The 16,444-nt window shown below is 36.9% G+C and overlaps 2 protein-coding genes across 2 annotated transcripts in view; one reads left to right on the plus strand and one right to left on the minus strand.

The window, feature by feature from the left end:
* Positions 1-11,033, plus strand: part of cux1a (cut-like homeobox 1a) — a 106,334-nt gene extending 95,301 nt beyond the window's left edge. The window contains exons 23-24 of the mRNA XM_073829238.1: positions 5,031-5,328; positions 6,058-11,033. Of these exons, the coding sequence (XP_073685339.1) occupies positions 5,031-5,328; positions 6,058-6,505 (746 nt within the window). The 3' untranslated portion in view covers positions 6,506-11,033. The remainder of the gene's footprint in view (positions 1-5,030; positions 5,329-6,057) is intronic.
* Positions 11,034-12,035: 1,002 nt separating this feature from the next.
* dnajc30a (DnaJ (Hsp40) homolog, subfamily C, member 30a) lies at positions 12,036-14,976 on the minus strand. Its single transcript, XM_073829789.1, has one exon. It carries the CDS (start codon positions 14,932-14,934, stop codon positions 13,846-13,848), a length of 1,089 nt encoding a protein of 362 aa, XP_073685890.1. The 5' UTR covers positions 14,935-14,976; the 3' UTR covers positions 12,036-13,845.
* Between the last annotated feature and the right edge of the window lie 1,468 nt (positions 14,977-16,444).

Raw genomic sequence — 16,444 nt, forward strand, 5'->3', positions numbered from 1 at the left:
GGCAGGTCTTTTCAGGACATTTAAAAGATGGCTGTCTGGTGTGGAATTTTATTTGTTTTTTGTTGTTGTTTTTTTCTTCACTTGACGATGGATCTGCGTTGCAGCAGTTTGCCTGAACCATAGTGCTCATTTGGATCGCGTTTCCAGTTTCCTATCAACCTCTTTTTTCACTAACAAAATGCTGGAGCCCAATCCGAGCTGGTTTCATGTAAAGAAATGGCAGCTCAGGGACAGACTTATTGGTTTTAGCCACTTTAAAACTGGTAGTTTCAAACCAGGAACTGCTAACGTCAGTAGCTGGGGGGCAGGATAATGTCCTCACCACATTTTGTTTTCAAAAGCTCAATCCAGCCACATTCACACATAAGTACATGGTGTTTTTTTTTGGCTATTTTTGTCATTCTGCAAATCTATTTCAGCCACTGTAAAATCTTACATAATGTTTTTTCCCCCAAATGTAACATGTAAAATGATAGGGCTGGGTAAAAAATATTGATTTCTCAATTTTAATCGATTTCCATGTTTACGAAACGATATTGATTCTTAAATCACAAGATCAATTAATCTAGCCTGTTTTCAGTTAATGAGTAGAAGATTGTAGTGCACCTCCCATTCAATAAATCGCAATAAGTTTTGTGCTTTGTTACTTTTAATATCCAAAAAAACAAAGTCTGAGATTTCAAATTCTGTCCATTTTATTACAGTATTCAAACAATAAATACCGTTTTGTTGTTTTTTTATATGTGGAGCAGTGTTGCCAAGTCTGCTTTAAAATTATAGGGTTGGGTAAAAAATATTGATTTCTCGATTTTAATCGATTCCCATGTTTACGAAACGATATTGATTCTTAAATCCCAAGATCAATTAGTCTAGCCTGTTTTCAGGTAATGAATGGAACATTGTAGCGCACCTCCCATAGAATAAATCGCAATAAGCTTTGTGCTTTGTAACTTTTGATATGAAACAAAGTCTCAGATTTCAAATTCTGTCCATTTTATTACAGTATTCAAACAATAAATACCAATTTGTCGCTTTTTAATGTAGAGCAGTGTTGCCAGGTCTGGAATTGGGCTACTTTATCACTGATGCCGCGGGTTTTTTATGTCCATGGGTTGAAGTGACTCAAAAAATGTGATATTTATCACCTGGAATGCAAATTTGACCAAAAAACATGTATTTTAACCTGCCAAATGAGGGGTACATTTTTAATGGGTAACCCCCTTTGAAACGCGTTTGGGCTAGTTTTAGGTAGCAATTAGGCAGGTTTTGTTGTGAAAACCTGGTAACCCTGATGTGGAGTGACAGATCCTGTGTTGCCAACTTAGCGACTTTTTTCCAAAAAAGTGCCTAGAGACAATCCTAGAGACTTCTTGGACAAACCTTTTTAGTTTCTGAGACTCGGCTACTGCCGCACAAACGCGAGGACAACAGAAACAGTAAAATATATGAATTAAGACAGTTTTATTGAGAATTTGGCTGCAAACTCAGTATGTGAGCACAGAGAGCCAAACAAATGTAAAAGGCAATATGGCATAATGGCATAATGAAAATGCTAATTAACATATGACGTCATCTAGCAACATTAGCGACTTTTCAAGCTGGCTTTAGCTACTTTCCATTGAAAGAAGTTGGCAACACTGGACAGATCGCTGCAGCACCTCAGTTCAAGAGAAACGAAAGCATGAATCACACGTGAACTGATCTCCTCAGTGAAATAAACATGAATAAACATCCAGAGGTATGGTAAAAGAATTTGTTCAACGTTCCAAAATCTGTATCCTGTCTCATGTAATCGCTCAATCAGTGTTTCAATCACGGAAAGACGTCAATATAACAGCTTGTATGTAGCTAAATATATGCACCATATAACATATTACAATTTTTACTGTTCTTCTATGTTTAATTTATGTCTGAATATAAATATAGAGTAGAAATATAATTATGTAATTGTTACTATATTATTTTAAATACTTAATCGAGTGTAATTGAAGTGTTTGTATACAAATCAGTTAATTTTAACCTTCAATATTATAGTAATGTAGTACCAACTGACTCACATGTATATTTTACAGCATTAGTTGAGAGATTTTTTTACCTTGAGAAAATTTGGCATGGATGTACTGTACCTGACATATATCCAAAATAATCGATATTGAATCGAAACAGAAATTGAATCGCAAGTTGGTGAATCAGAAGCGAATCAAATTGTAAAATTTGTTTCAAAGCCCAGCCCTATAAAATAATTAATGTATGTAACAGTTACATCAGCAAAAGCATTCTTATTGGAAGTTATAAAATATAGGTATAAACATTATAAATGTCTTTACTGTTGCATTTGGCCCATGAATGCATCCTTGCTAAATAAAAGTAAATAAGTTTACATTTTCAAAGCAAAGTACCATTGGTAAACAAAGACTTAATCTCAACCTCAACGATTGTGTATTTTCATGCACGGTTGTCGCAGATCTTCAGTACCTTAGTCATGTGTCCATATTTACATGAAGCACCTGCTAATTATCGCCAACTGTGTGATTGTGTTTATCCAGTATTGATTCCAGGCGGCGCAGGAGTTGCAGAAAACAATCTTTAAGCTGCCTCTCGTCAGCGCGCCTCTCTTTAATGTGAAGAGATCCGCGAGATGCCGGAGACGAGGCGGTCAGGCGGAGGGAGGCCTGATGGGCTGTTTGATTGCTCTTTTTTTTCCCTCTTTAATAGCCCAGATGTGTCCTCTGGCTGCCGAATAGGCCGCACATGCTCTGTGAGGCCGCTCGTCGCTCCGCTGTCTGGATTGATGAGGGTGGGAGATGTCATTTCTGTGATCGGCTGTGACAGGCTGACGGCTCTGTGGGGCTGGCTTACTTAAAGTCCACTGCACCCAGCGCCGGGCCCGTACGCCTGCGAGCTTGCAGCAGGCCAAGTGAACATTCCTGGAGTCATTAGGCCTGTTTAACACTCCTCTCGGGCTAAAAGTGACATTACTGGTGCTCCCTGGGTGACGATGACGATGATGGTTTTGTTATGAGTCAGGCTTTGCGGTTCGCGTGCGCGTGGAGCGGGCGAAACTCGGGGGGACCTCCTCATTAGAGTGAAACTGGCTCCACCGTTTACCCCTAAAGCTCACTGTGTGCTTGCCAGGGACGGAAAGCAACGGCTTTGCTGTCGTGTTCTCGCTCTCTGTTTTAGTCTCTCTCCACCTCGCTCCAGCTTTTCAGAAAAGAGTATGAATTTGACCTCAACGCTGGCTAGAGGCACAAAGCAAATTAGCCTTGCTTGGCCCTTGTTCTGAGAGTTTTGGCCACCAGCGGAATCTTTTACCATTGCTGTTGCCAAAGGCTCCTCTTCAGCAGACACTGAAACGCAGCGGAAATGACAAATTTCACACACAGCTCTGTAGTTAGCTCTACTGTGATTTTTTTTTTCTAATCAGAAAAATTATTTTAATGCGCTTGCTCTCTGTTTTTTGTTTCATTTAAGAAAAAATAGAAAGATTATACTGATTACGTAGTGTTATTTTTACTGGAATTTGTTTTCATTTAACTGTAAATTGTTCGAAGAAGAAGGAATTCCTGGCATTTTGAGAATATTTGGGACTAGTTGGGCCAGGAATTCAGATTTGCACTTACCTTCAGATACCAATTCAGATACTTTACCAATATTTACTAGCACACAAAATTGTGAAATATTATTCCAATTTAATGTTGTTTTCTATATAAATTAATCCTAAAATTTAATTAATTCCTGTGATGCTAAGCTGAATTTTCTGCAGCCAGTCGTATCACATGATCCTTCAGAAATGAATATAATCTAGTGATTTGCTGCTTACGAAACATGTATTATTATTATCAAAGTTGAAAAATGCCTAATATTTTTGTGGAAACGGTTATAGGATTCTTTTTTCACATTTTTTTTTTCTTTATAAATATTTTTACTGTCACTTTTGATCAAACTGATGTGCCCTTGTTGAACAAAATGCAATACTTGTTTTTTAATCTGAATCGTACAATATCTGAAATTTTTACACTACACTTACAGTATAACTTTTTGACAGCTAAATATGTTTGAGGAAAATGCTGAAAAAAACTGATGCTCACTAGTAAAAAATGTCATTTCATGTTATGAAAATGAATTACTTGATTTGAATTAGCATAGTTTGCTAAACAACAATGCTCAAAAACATAGAAACGGTCATGTGCGACAAATAAAAACAGATGTACAACAAATTATAGAAAAAATATACTTTTAAATAATCAGGTTATATTTATAGTTTAGCCTTGATGAATCTTTCTTTTGTGGGATGATTTTCTAATAATTATGTTTGAATTATTACTTTAGTAATGCGGATGGATGAGTCAAACTCACAAAGACCTCAAGATGCAATAATAATTTTTGTAATCAAAGGCTGCCCCCTACTGACTAGAGAAAAATACAGCAATCATGTATTTTATTAACTGTAATTTAATTTAAAGCATCTAACACATGCTCTTCAGTAGGACTGTAACCACCATATACAATAAGGGAACACATTGCCCCCCAATATTCAATTCAATCAATATGTGACCCTGGACCACAAAACCAGTCGGAAGGGTACATTTTTTTGAAATTGAGATTTATACATCACCTAAAAGATGAACAAATAAGCTTACCGTTGATGTATGGTTTGTATGGACTCTGAGTGTGGAAAAAAAAAAAGAAAATACTGAGAAAATCGCAATGCATGTTAATAATTAAAAATTAAGTTTTGATATATTTACAGTAGGAAATTTACAACACATCTTCATGGAACATGATCTTTAGTTAATATCTTAATGGTTTTTGGCATAAAAGAAAAATTGATGATTTTGACCCACACAATGCTGGCTATTTCTACAAATATACCCATGCTACTTTTTGTGGTCCAGGGTCACATATGGGCCAATACTTTAACTTGCTGTTCAGTGCATCAGTGAAACACATTTCCCAAAGCACATTTGCTTATTTGTATGTATATTCTCTGATTGTATTTACAGCTGTTCTCCATATGTGTTTTCCAGCCTACATGAAGAGGCGCCATAGCTCCATCGGTGAGAGTCATTCGCTGGAGAGCGGTCTGTCAGGAAGTGACCTCACTCAGGGCGCCAGCCCCCAAAACCTCTCCCAGCAGCAGCCCCAGCAGCAGCAGCAGCAGCCCCAGCTGAAGAAACCCCGCGTGGTGCTGGCTCCAGAAGAGAAGGAAGCTCTGAAGAGAGCCTACCAGCAGAAGCCTTACCCCTCCCCTAAAACCATCGAGGAGTTAGCGAGCCAGCTCAATCTCAAAACAAGCACGGTCATCAACTGGTTCCACAACTACAGGTACTGAGGTGTTTTACCACTTAAAGGAGTTATAAAATTAATTTTTGGTCCTCTTATAATGTTAAAATTTTTGCAACAAAAAAACACCTTACTTTATAAGTACCAGGCTTTACTATCATATTTTTGACCTTCTTTTTGAAACACTCGATTTGATAGGCATGCCACATTCAAGACTTAGAAGTAAACGCCCACTGCTATGATCGGGTAACAGTTTTGCATATTAAAATAATACATAGACGTTGCTGTAGTGTGCTCTAAAGTCAATATAGGTCTTTGTGGTTAAAATCTTATGAATGTAAACAATATGTAACAGACAAAGCATTAGTGACACATGGTAAAAACATTGTTACTCACGCTTGTGTTGCGACTAATTAATGTTGGATTCAGTATAGTCAGCACTGCAACTATCACTAAACAAAAAAACACAGCTGTGGATCATTCAGGATTAATTAAGAATCAAGGGGATGTAAACTTTTGAACGGGACCATTTTTATAAAGTCAACTATCATTTTCTCTTGTGGACTATATGTAAACGTCTTATATGTGGAAATCTTATTCAGGTCAGTACTAAATAAACCAAAACATGCATAGTGTATGATCCCTCTTATTTTGGTCAAATAATTAACATTTTTCATGTAGATTCTTAAAGGGGGATGAACTTTTGACCTCAACTGTACGTTCCCCTGCCTTTGTCACTTTTCTCACAAGTCTCGTTCGTTGCTCCTACAGATCCCGTATCCGACGAGAGCTCTTCATTGAAGAGATCCAGGCGGCGGCCGGCGAAGGCGGGTCCCCCTCGGCGCGGCCCGGGAAGTCTGGGGGCGAAGGAGACAACAGCTGCGACGGCACAGAGTCCGACAGCACCGCGGAGGGCCGACCGAGCGGCTCAGAGGAGCGCAAGGGCTTCCTGGAGAGCCCCAGCCTCAGCCACAGAGACGAAGAGGCTGAGGCCGAGTTCCCCAGTGCCTCGGGCACCAGCAGGCCACGAGGAGGCATCATAGACAGCCTGTTCGGCATCCCCGAGTCCGCATCCTCCGCCGCCACTGCCGTCGCGACCCCCTGCCGAAACCCAAAGGACAGCAGTTTGCGCAAGAAGAAAGCAGCCAACCTCAACAACATCATCCACAGGCTGGAGAAAGCGGCGAACCGCGACGAGCCTCACGAATGGGAGTTCTGAGGGCGCCGCCACGTTGTCGTCGTTTTATTCTCACTTTGTCCCTCACTGAGCTAACCCGGCCAAGCCTGGTGCACACACAACACCGGTTAACCCAAGGGTTTTCGATTCGCTGTTTAGAAGTGGGCTATCAGAGACAAGAACAAGAAAAGGAAACAAGTTTTTAGTCTGTTTATTTTGTGAAGCACTTAACAGCCCTGCTGGCCACAGGGCTGTGACACCATTGGCTAATGGTGGAGACACAAAACTGAAAAGCACAGGAGAGGGAGCGTTCCCACGAAATATTCTCAAGACTGGCGACAGTCACAAAAAACACACACACTATGATATCACAGTGTCTCTATTTCTAATAGAGACCTTCTCACCAACAAGCTGAATAACTGTTACAATAATTTATCAGTTCTCAAGAGTCTTGGGAGTTTCCTCTTTTGTATCACGTACGCTTCGGCCGTCAGCAAAGACTAGTTCGAACCGGTTTCAAACCAAAAGTCAAGCATTTAAAAGCAAGTGTTGGCTGAAGGAACACGGGTGCACCGTCCCACCTGCCTCTCCCTCCCTACCCCAGAGGAGGCCATCCAATGGCTATGCAACTCTAGTACGCAATGGATTCCAGCGTAATGGAACCCGCATTATTTTCACAGTTCGGAAGCTTCTCCGACGCGAGAAGAAAATCCTTTTTATAGCAATTAAGTTGCCACCGAGAGATTGCACAGTCAGTTGACTCTAAACAGCACTCCTTTTGATTTTACACGCCAACGGCCTAAAAAAAAATCATGCGAACGAAAAAAAGAAATCGTCGTAAATCCACGATCACGCAAAAATTCATACTGTTGTCGTAAGGTCGACGCGAATGGGAGACGGGAGTAATTTCGTAACTCGATAGCTAAGTGTCAATTTTTATCGTTATTTAGGTCTCTTGTAAGGGTAGCGCTCGTTTATTTTTTTCCATAGCTTTAATCGCCTCCGCGACTTGCGTTTTGAAGCCCGCGGAGGTCTTGTTTAATAATAAACGTCATTTTAGGCCAAAACAAAGACAGATAGTGAAGAAAAAAAGGATTTGTACAGTACTTTGAGTAAATATTCCTGACGAGATATTTTTTAAAGAGAATGAACAAGCCTGATTTTTATCCTCTTATAATAGAACCATACATCAGAGACCTCTAACCAAGTTGGGCGGTTTGGGCCCATAGAATTACAATTCTAATCCAATATCTATGGTGTTATAAATTCTAATTCTATGGTGTGGCCGTGGGCCACTGCACTGTATGGGCTGGTCCTCAGCACCAGGGTACCGGACGCTCTCGTGCAAACTCGAAACTTCAGGTTCTTCACCAGCTTTTCCATTCACTGTTCACCCAACCGCATACGAGCTTTTCGTGGCGCATCTGTCCTCCGAGACGACTGGAAAAAAAACACCTTGCGAAACGGACTTGTGTTTGGTTTTTTCTTCATACTGTATACGACGGAGGACTCGGACACATTTTCATCCTCATTTAACACACGTCTAAAGAAAAAAAACAAAAAGAGGAAAATATGTAGATTGTGAATGAAAAGCTCTTTTAACGTTAGCAGCCCGAGGTGAATCTCTACACGGACTTGGCACCTCTGTAGAAAAACGTTCTTTCTCTCCTGAAACACCTTTGGAAACCTGCTCACCTTTCACTTCCGGCCCTTGTGTCATTGTATGCAGTTGATTTTGTGAACGAAAGCGCAGATCGGTGGTGCCACGCGCGAACCTTGTGTGTGAGGGTGTTTGTGTGTGTGTGATTGTTGACAAGAGCGATCTATATTTGTATATTACTACTACTACTCGCCACAGGCAGTGGAAGCAAACACCTCCTCACGTCCCTAAGCTATTTAGCAGTCCTGCAGCATATCACATAGTACATTTAAGTTCTTTTTATTTACACGCATAAACTAATGGTAGATATTTTTTTTGTTTGTTGGTGTGGTTTGCTTATTTATAGATGCTGTCTTTTACATATTGATGTCTTATATTGTTATACGTGTTCTTTTTTTGTAATGGAAGGGACTATAAAAGGTCAGGTTACATATTTTTAGACTAATAGACTGCCGGCAGTATTGGATTACATTTAAATGATGTACTTTTGATACATGTCTATTGATTAATTCTGAAGATTATCTTTTTTTTGTTTTTGTTCCATATATTTTACTCTGTTAGTGAGCTGGATGAACAGTTACTACATTGACAAAGGAAGCAGAATTCTATGTATTGCATTAATGATTTTAATTAGTACGCATTTTAGATGTTTTAACTTTAATGACAATTCAAGATGAATTGCGTTTGGCTGTATTGACTCTACGATTGACGCTCTTGAATTGGGTTTTCAGGTAATTCACCTGCAAACGTTCTGAGATTACGTAACGTTACGTTTATAAATCGCAATCAAGTCGCTATGATGAGCCAGTGAACAACTGGTAGTTAACGTCACTGAAAATTAGCTGTCGCTTTGAGCTGCACCTTGAGGAATTGGACTTTTTGTTGCCGTTTTTTAGTGGGAATGAAATTCACTTGATGTCGTTCGGTTGCGTTTCAAAATTGACGCCGATCAATCTCGAAGAACGGCTTAAAACTACCTTTGGCCTTTTTTACGTGTGCCAATGAATGATTCAAATCAAATTTGTCTCTTTAAGACCTAACGAAAGCACAGAGAGATACTTCATGAACCGATGTTTTTAGCGAAATAATACGTCGAAAGCCCGTGACTGTTTCTCGAACTTTCTCTCCACGTCTAACATTGGAGTGCCTTCACTGAAAACTGTTCGCTATATAATCGCGTCGTCTTCATTCCGAATAAGTGATTGGAAGTATCATAGCGCATTTTAGCAATTTTCGCCAGCAAGTTGAATAATAATAATAAGGTCTCATCTAGTCTCAGGTCATACTATTCTGTACTTTAGGGTGTCTGTATTGTTTTATCTGAGAGAAAACAGCTGTCCCAGGATTCAGGCTTGGTTATTAAAAAAACCAAAGTTTTTACAATGGCAAATCGGTTAACTTCGCATCTCTTCGTCCCAAACGTCGTTTTAATCATCTCTAGGCATTCATTAGATGTTTTTGTGACCATGTTCTTGTATTTTAACAGTAGGATTCCCCCCATGCTGGAGGAAGTTCACAGATGACAGATTTGGCGTCTATGGTGGAAACTCTTGAAATGATTTGTAGACTATACTGTAGTGTGGACCAAATTGTCAACGCAGACAAATCAACTTGTAAAGACTCTTTTCTGATCACGAACATGTGTTCCAATTGAACACAGACGAGGAAAAACACACGTTTAGGAGCACATTCAAATCTGGTCTATATTAACAGACGCTTTTTTTAATGTCTGTCACGTTCTCACTGACTGAAACCGTAGTTGTACTGTTGATATCATGGCATGAAACACTTAGAAGAACACTTATAGAGTTTCCAGACGATTCTCGATGCAGATGTCCAGCACTTTTTCTCTGCTTTTTGCAAATATTTTTCTATGGAAAGTATTGCAGATGACTAAATAACACATCAACATAACGACTGCACAGACAGCACGTTTATATGATTTCTTAAGAAAAAGACAAAAAAAGAAAAAAAGAAAAACAAAGCAACAAAAAAAGATCATCATTATTGATATTACATTGGTAGTCACGAGTAGCATTAATGTAGATATTCGTCCGTAGCTTAGTTCGCTAGTGATGTCATAATTGTTACCTCGTTTATTCCCTCACACACTTACATCACTTCCTGAGACAGTATGTTCTTTCTTCACCTGAGACAGTATGTTCTGAACAGCCACCGTTTGTTTCATCGTATCCCAGATGGAGATTTGATTTTTTTTTTTTTTTGTTTGTTTCCCTTACTTTGTTTTTAAAGTTGTGTAATTGTGTTACATGTGAGGCGAGCACGACGATTATACATCTGTCTCAGCGAGAGCAACACTTTATCACGATTCATTTCGACCAACAATCTATGGAAATGGGATGTCTTGATCATGACGTTCGGATCTCTTTCTCTCTCTCTGTTGTTGCTCTGTATGCTGTAATATGGGTAATATGAAGCCTTGTAATGAAATATGACAGGCAGCTCCCAACACAAGCTGGTATCCTATAGATTCTCCTTAGGTCTCTCAAAGCTCAGGTAGAACCTCGGTTTAGCACAGTCCTTTTGTCCATTAGTTTGTTGGTGACACTTTCCCTCTTACACCTGCTAACGACAGTTGTACGGTTTATTTTTCTATGTGTCATGGTTTTGAACCACAAGATGGAGCTGAATCCTCCATTTTACCTGAATAAAGACTCTTCCACTTTGTTCTCTTGATATGTATTTAGTTCGGTTGGTTTTTCCTTTGTGTATCATCATGTAGTCTTGTATTCTGTTCCCAGCGCTGTTACAGTTCTAATCCAAAATGAAAAAAGCAATATCACTGTTTGAAATTCATTATTATTATTATTATAATTATTATTATTATTATTCCTCATTACCACCATAGGTGTATTAACTGAAGTAAATATCTTTTGTACAAACACATTACCACTGTACTCTGCATTTATTTGAGTATTTTTGATGTCAGGAATTTGAACCCATGTTCAAGCAGCACAAAGTATGTGTCAACTACAATGTGTGAATGTTTTTATGACTACAACCATTATATACACTACCAGTCAAACGTTTTTATATATATATTTTTTATTAATTTATTTGATCCAAAGTGCAGCAATAATGGTAATTCTTTTTATATAGTTTTACTCTTTAAAATAACTGTTTTCTATTTGAATATATTTTAAAATATCATTTATTCTTGTGATTTCAAAGCTGAATTTTTAGCATCATTACTCCAGTCACATGATCCTTTGGAAATTATTCTAATATTCTGATTTGCTGCTCAAAAAACATTTATTATTGTTATGATGTTGAAAACAACAGAGTAGAATTGTTTCAGGTTTCTTTGAATAGAAAGTTCAGAAGAACAGCATTTATCTGAAATAGAAAGCTTTTGTAACATTATAAATGTTTTATCACCACTTTCGATCAATTTAAAGCATTCTTGCTAAATAAAACTACTAATAGATAATATACTAGATCTTTGGATCTTTCTATTCATCAAAGAATCCTGAAAAAATGTCCTCAACTTTTTAAAATATTGATAATAATAAATGTTTCTTAAACAGCATTTTAGAAGGATTTCTGAAGCATCATGTGACACTGAAGACTGGAGTAATAATGCTGAAAATGCAGCTTTGATCACAGGAATAAATTATAATTTAAAAATATATTCAAACATAAAAATTATTTTAAATAGTAAAAAATATTTTTTTTTTTTTTACTTTGCTGTACTTTGGATCAAATAAATGCAGGCTTGGTGAGCAGAAGAGACTTTAGAAAACAAAAAATCTTACTGTTTAAAAACTTTTGACTGGTAGTGTATGCATACATATATCTGTGTCATGGGGACATTTTAAGGGCTTACGTGAAACAAAAAATAAGCACGTACTGCTAGAAATACCACACTTCCACACAAACACAGACAGTTACTGAAATATTTTAAATAATTTATTTTCTTTCCACAGTATTCACAGTATACATATTCATCCAAGGCACATTTGAATTAAATTATTGTGTTATCAGCAAATCTCCATATCCATTCCAACTTCATATTGAACCCACAGCTTGCGTTAACAGCCTACATCCTTTACAATTAACCGACAACTAATCCAGAACATTTCCACCATTCGTCCAAGTGAATAAATTACACTTTACTTTCAAGTGACAGACATTTATTTTGTACACAATACTTCTAAAACTTAAATAAAGGGTGAAGTGAAGCCAGACAAATAATAATAATAAAGGCCGTTTTTACCAAAGCCCTTTGTGCAAAATAAAGCCATCAGTGTTTCCTAACCGTTTAAATGCATTATGCTCCATACCTACACAAATCATATTACTTTGAAAGTTTGAATACAGTTCAACAGATGAGGTAGAGCACACAATTATAGCTACAATGGAATCCATTATGACAGACAAACCAAAAATTAAACGTTTAGGATCAAGTAGGCTGAATCAGTCTGTCTGTATATATATACATATATATGTATGTGTGTGTGTGTGTGTGTGTATATATATATATACACACCATATATACATATACAGAAGTCAACATTTGAAGTGGATCAAAAAAGTTCATCAAAGTTGTCCTAAGATAAGAACGGGTATTCTTTTTGGTTTTAGGACAAATTTGATGAAAGGTTTTGATCCACTTCGAATGTTGACTACTGTATGTATATGTGTGTGTGTGTGTGTGTGTATATATATATATATATATCCATTATATATATATATCCATTATATATAGAGCTGCAAAACGATTAGTCGCAATTTATCAATTCAAAATACATTTGTTTACATACTATATGTGTGTACTGTGTATTTATATACACATACATGTATATATATATATTGAGAAAATATATGTTGGGTTTATATGTAAAATATGTGTATATTTAATATAAATAGTGTACAAATATTTATACATGTGTATTTATATATACATAAACAGTACACACACCCAGCATGTGAACAACGTTGTTGAATCGATTAATCGTGACTAATCGTTTTGCAGGCTATATATATATATATATATATATATATATATATATATATATATATATATATATATATATATATATATATCCATTTTTAATTTTTTTAATATAAGAGTTTGTTTACATACTATGTGTGTGCACTGTGTATATTTATTTTATATATATATATATATATTAAGGATGTGTATATTAAATATAGTAGATTTATATCTAAAATATTTGAATTTATATATAATATAAATCATATATATATATATATATATATATATATATATATATATATATATATGTATATATATATATAGATAGATAGATAGATAGATAGATAGATAGATGTAGATATATATAGATATATACATATGTGAGTGTGTATTTATATATACATAAATATACACAGTACACACATATAGTATGTAAACAAACTTTTATTTTGAATGGGATTATTCGCAATTAATCGTTTTGCAGCCCTAACTTAATTTTATTTAAAACAAGACTGATTTAGACTATATGTATTCCAAAAAAAAATAAAAAATTCAACAAACCTCTTAAGAAAATCAGTTATAATTTTAAAGGGTATTTTGTATTTAATTTACCTTCAGGTAGGGTTTGTTGAAACATAAAAAAATGGTAAATATGACATATCTGTACCATATATTGTGTGTGTTGGCACATTATTTTGAATTAAAACCCAACTTTTAGCTGTTAAAAAAGTGAGATATTTTTCAAGTATCCCTTTATCTTCCTCACTTGCTAGACTTCAGGCTAAATAAGACCATCATCGCCATAGCCAGAATCACCCCTACAGCGAACTCATTTAACCTGCCCAGTTTGATATCCTCAGCCATCTTCTCTTTCTTCCTCATGATCTTTTCTCTGCGTTGCCGGATCTCCTGCTCTCTCTTCAGCTGTTCTGCATAGTGTGATCTGATGAAGGTATCAAAGTCGAAGATGTTCTGCTGGGCGGCTCCAACAGAGGGCGAGTGTCGGCTTCTGCTCTGCTGTCCTGATGCTGAACTATCTCTACCGGTGGGTTTGCTGGATCCCTGTACATCTGCTTGACTCAGGATACCACAGTCGTATTTCCTCCTCAGAGCTTTATTACCCAGGACGTTGTAGGCCTCGCTTATCTGAGAGAACATGAACGCGGCGTCCTCGCTGCCTGCGTTCTTGTCTGGGTGATATATAAAGGACTGCTTATAGTAAGCTGTCTTGATTTGCGCATGCGTGGCGGTTGGAGAAACTTCCAAAATGTCATAATAAGCAGACTTTGATTTGTATAACAGACTGCCTTCATCCTGTGTGCCACTATAAGCTCTGGTGAAAGACATACACTGCCATAAAAATTCTTTTGGAGGTCTATAGAGTGTCTTTTTATAGATGGATCTCCTTAACTGGCGTTTAAAGTCAGTGCCAGTATGTCTGGACAGGAGAGGGAGTTTTCCATGCGTTCCCAAACACGACAACACGTCAACTGAAGATGCTTTAGATTTCGATCCATGGCAGTCAGTCAATGCACAAACATTTCCAGAATGGAGGTCCAAAGACACTTTAATGCTGTTTGTATCTCCACTAGCAGCGGTAATGTGTGTTTTTACGTTTCCTCTCGGAGACTCCAGAGCTGCCGGTCTTTTAGCTGCTCCGACACGGTCATTTCGAGTCGCACGGAGCTGTGGCGAATTTATTAAAGTTGCAACGTAAGCTGCCGTTGAAACCGGTTTACAGGCTTTATCCAAAAGCGGAAGATTTTGCGGTTTTAAAAGCTTATAAGCTCCTCTCCCGGACCGCAGTCTGACCTCCGCCATTGCGCAGAGATCAGCCGGAGAAAGTATCATCTGGTTTCCGCTTACCGCAAATCGACCAATCAGAATGAAGCTTCTTTACGTGTTGAGTGAAATGTGACCAATGCAGTGCAAGAAGAGTATTTCCAGATAAGAGATTGGTGGGACGTTGAGGTTATTTTTACATCATAAAGATTACATAATCAACTGTACAGAGTTTTTTAGTAATAGGGTCATTCCTTCTATCCACCTTTTTCTTCCTGTAAGAGTGGGCGCGGCCATTTGTAAATTTTATGGGTCTGGCTTTTCACCGTCCAGCTATTTTTAACTGTACAAAACAACTCGTTTTACTGCTTAACATTGCATACCATATTATTTTATTGTATTATCGTCATTATGAAAACACTGATTTGTTGTGCAAACAGTTTTACCGTTTACCTGCATGTTGTTATCGTGTTATCGATAGTATCAGGACATAAAGTGAAAAGTAACTCAATGTACACACTATCATTATTAGTATTATTAATACAAATTACTAATTACTAAATTATTGCAGGTAATGCAATTATAGATATTTATTTGTATTTCTGTGGACACGAGAAAATGACAGTAGTCAAAAAAAAAAAGATTTCAATGAAGGCCATATTAAAATTATGTTCAGGTAAATATTAACATTTATGGGGCCACACAAAGGCACTTAACTTATTGTAAAAATGCGCTGCTTGCCAAATACTAAAACTATTCTGGAATACATGTCAGTGAATGCATATTTATTTATAGGAGTATTTCTATGATTGCAAATTGTATTGTATTGTGCACATTAGATTGGCAAAGCAGTAAAATTGTAAATATTTTTACTATTTAAAATAACTGTTTTCTATTTGAATGTATTATGTAAATGTAAATTATTCCTGTGATCAAAGCTACATTTTCAGCATCATTTCTCCAGTCTTCAGTGTCACATGATCCTTCAGTTCAGAAATCATTCTAATATACTGATTTGCTGTTCAAGAATTTTTTATTATTATCCATATTTAAAACTGAGTACATTTTTTCAGGATTTTTTGATAAATAGAAAGATCCAAAGTTGAGCATTTATCTGAAATAAAAAGCTTTTGCAACATTACACACTAATAAGTAAGGATGCTTGAAATTGATCAAAAGTAATGATAAAGACATTTATAATGTTACAAAAGATTCAGATAAATGCTGTTCTTCTGAACTTTCGTTTCATCAAAGATAGTGGTTTTCCAAAATTACTAGCCACTCAGCATTTTTACTGGCCACAATTTTGTTGTTAGGAAATTATGTTTTATATGATTAAAGTTACTACTCCAGAGACGCGATAGCACGGAGCAGATCATATGCGCCAGTCAGCATGTATTAAACTACACAGCCTCAGCATGATTCTGATCACTATTTTGTTTTAGTAAGAGTTACATTGAATCTAGGGGGTAATCTGTTAGGTTGTGGCTGTCACAAACTGTCAAATACGGCTTTACCGAGCTCAACGGCTTTGGCCTGAGCATATATAAATGGAACGCTATTGGCTATTTTAAAAAGT

This window comes from Garra rufa, chromosome 23 (genome assembly GCF_049309525.1).
Source record: "Garra rufa chromosome 23, GarRuf1.0, whole genome shotgun sequence".
NCBI classification, from domain to species: Eukaryota; Metazoa; Chordata; class Actinopteri; order Cypriniformes; family Cyprinidae; genus Garra; species Garra rufa.

Bases quoted from the DNA above. Each gene is read 5' to 3' on its own strand.
- dnajc30a (XM_073829789.1), bottom strand. From the start codon at position 14,934: ATGATACTTTCTCCGGCTGATCTCTGCGCAATGGCGGAGGTCAGACTG.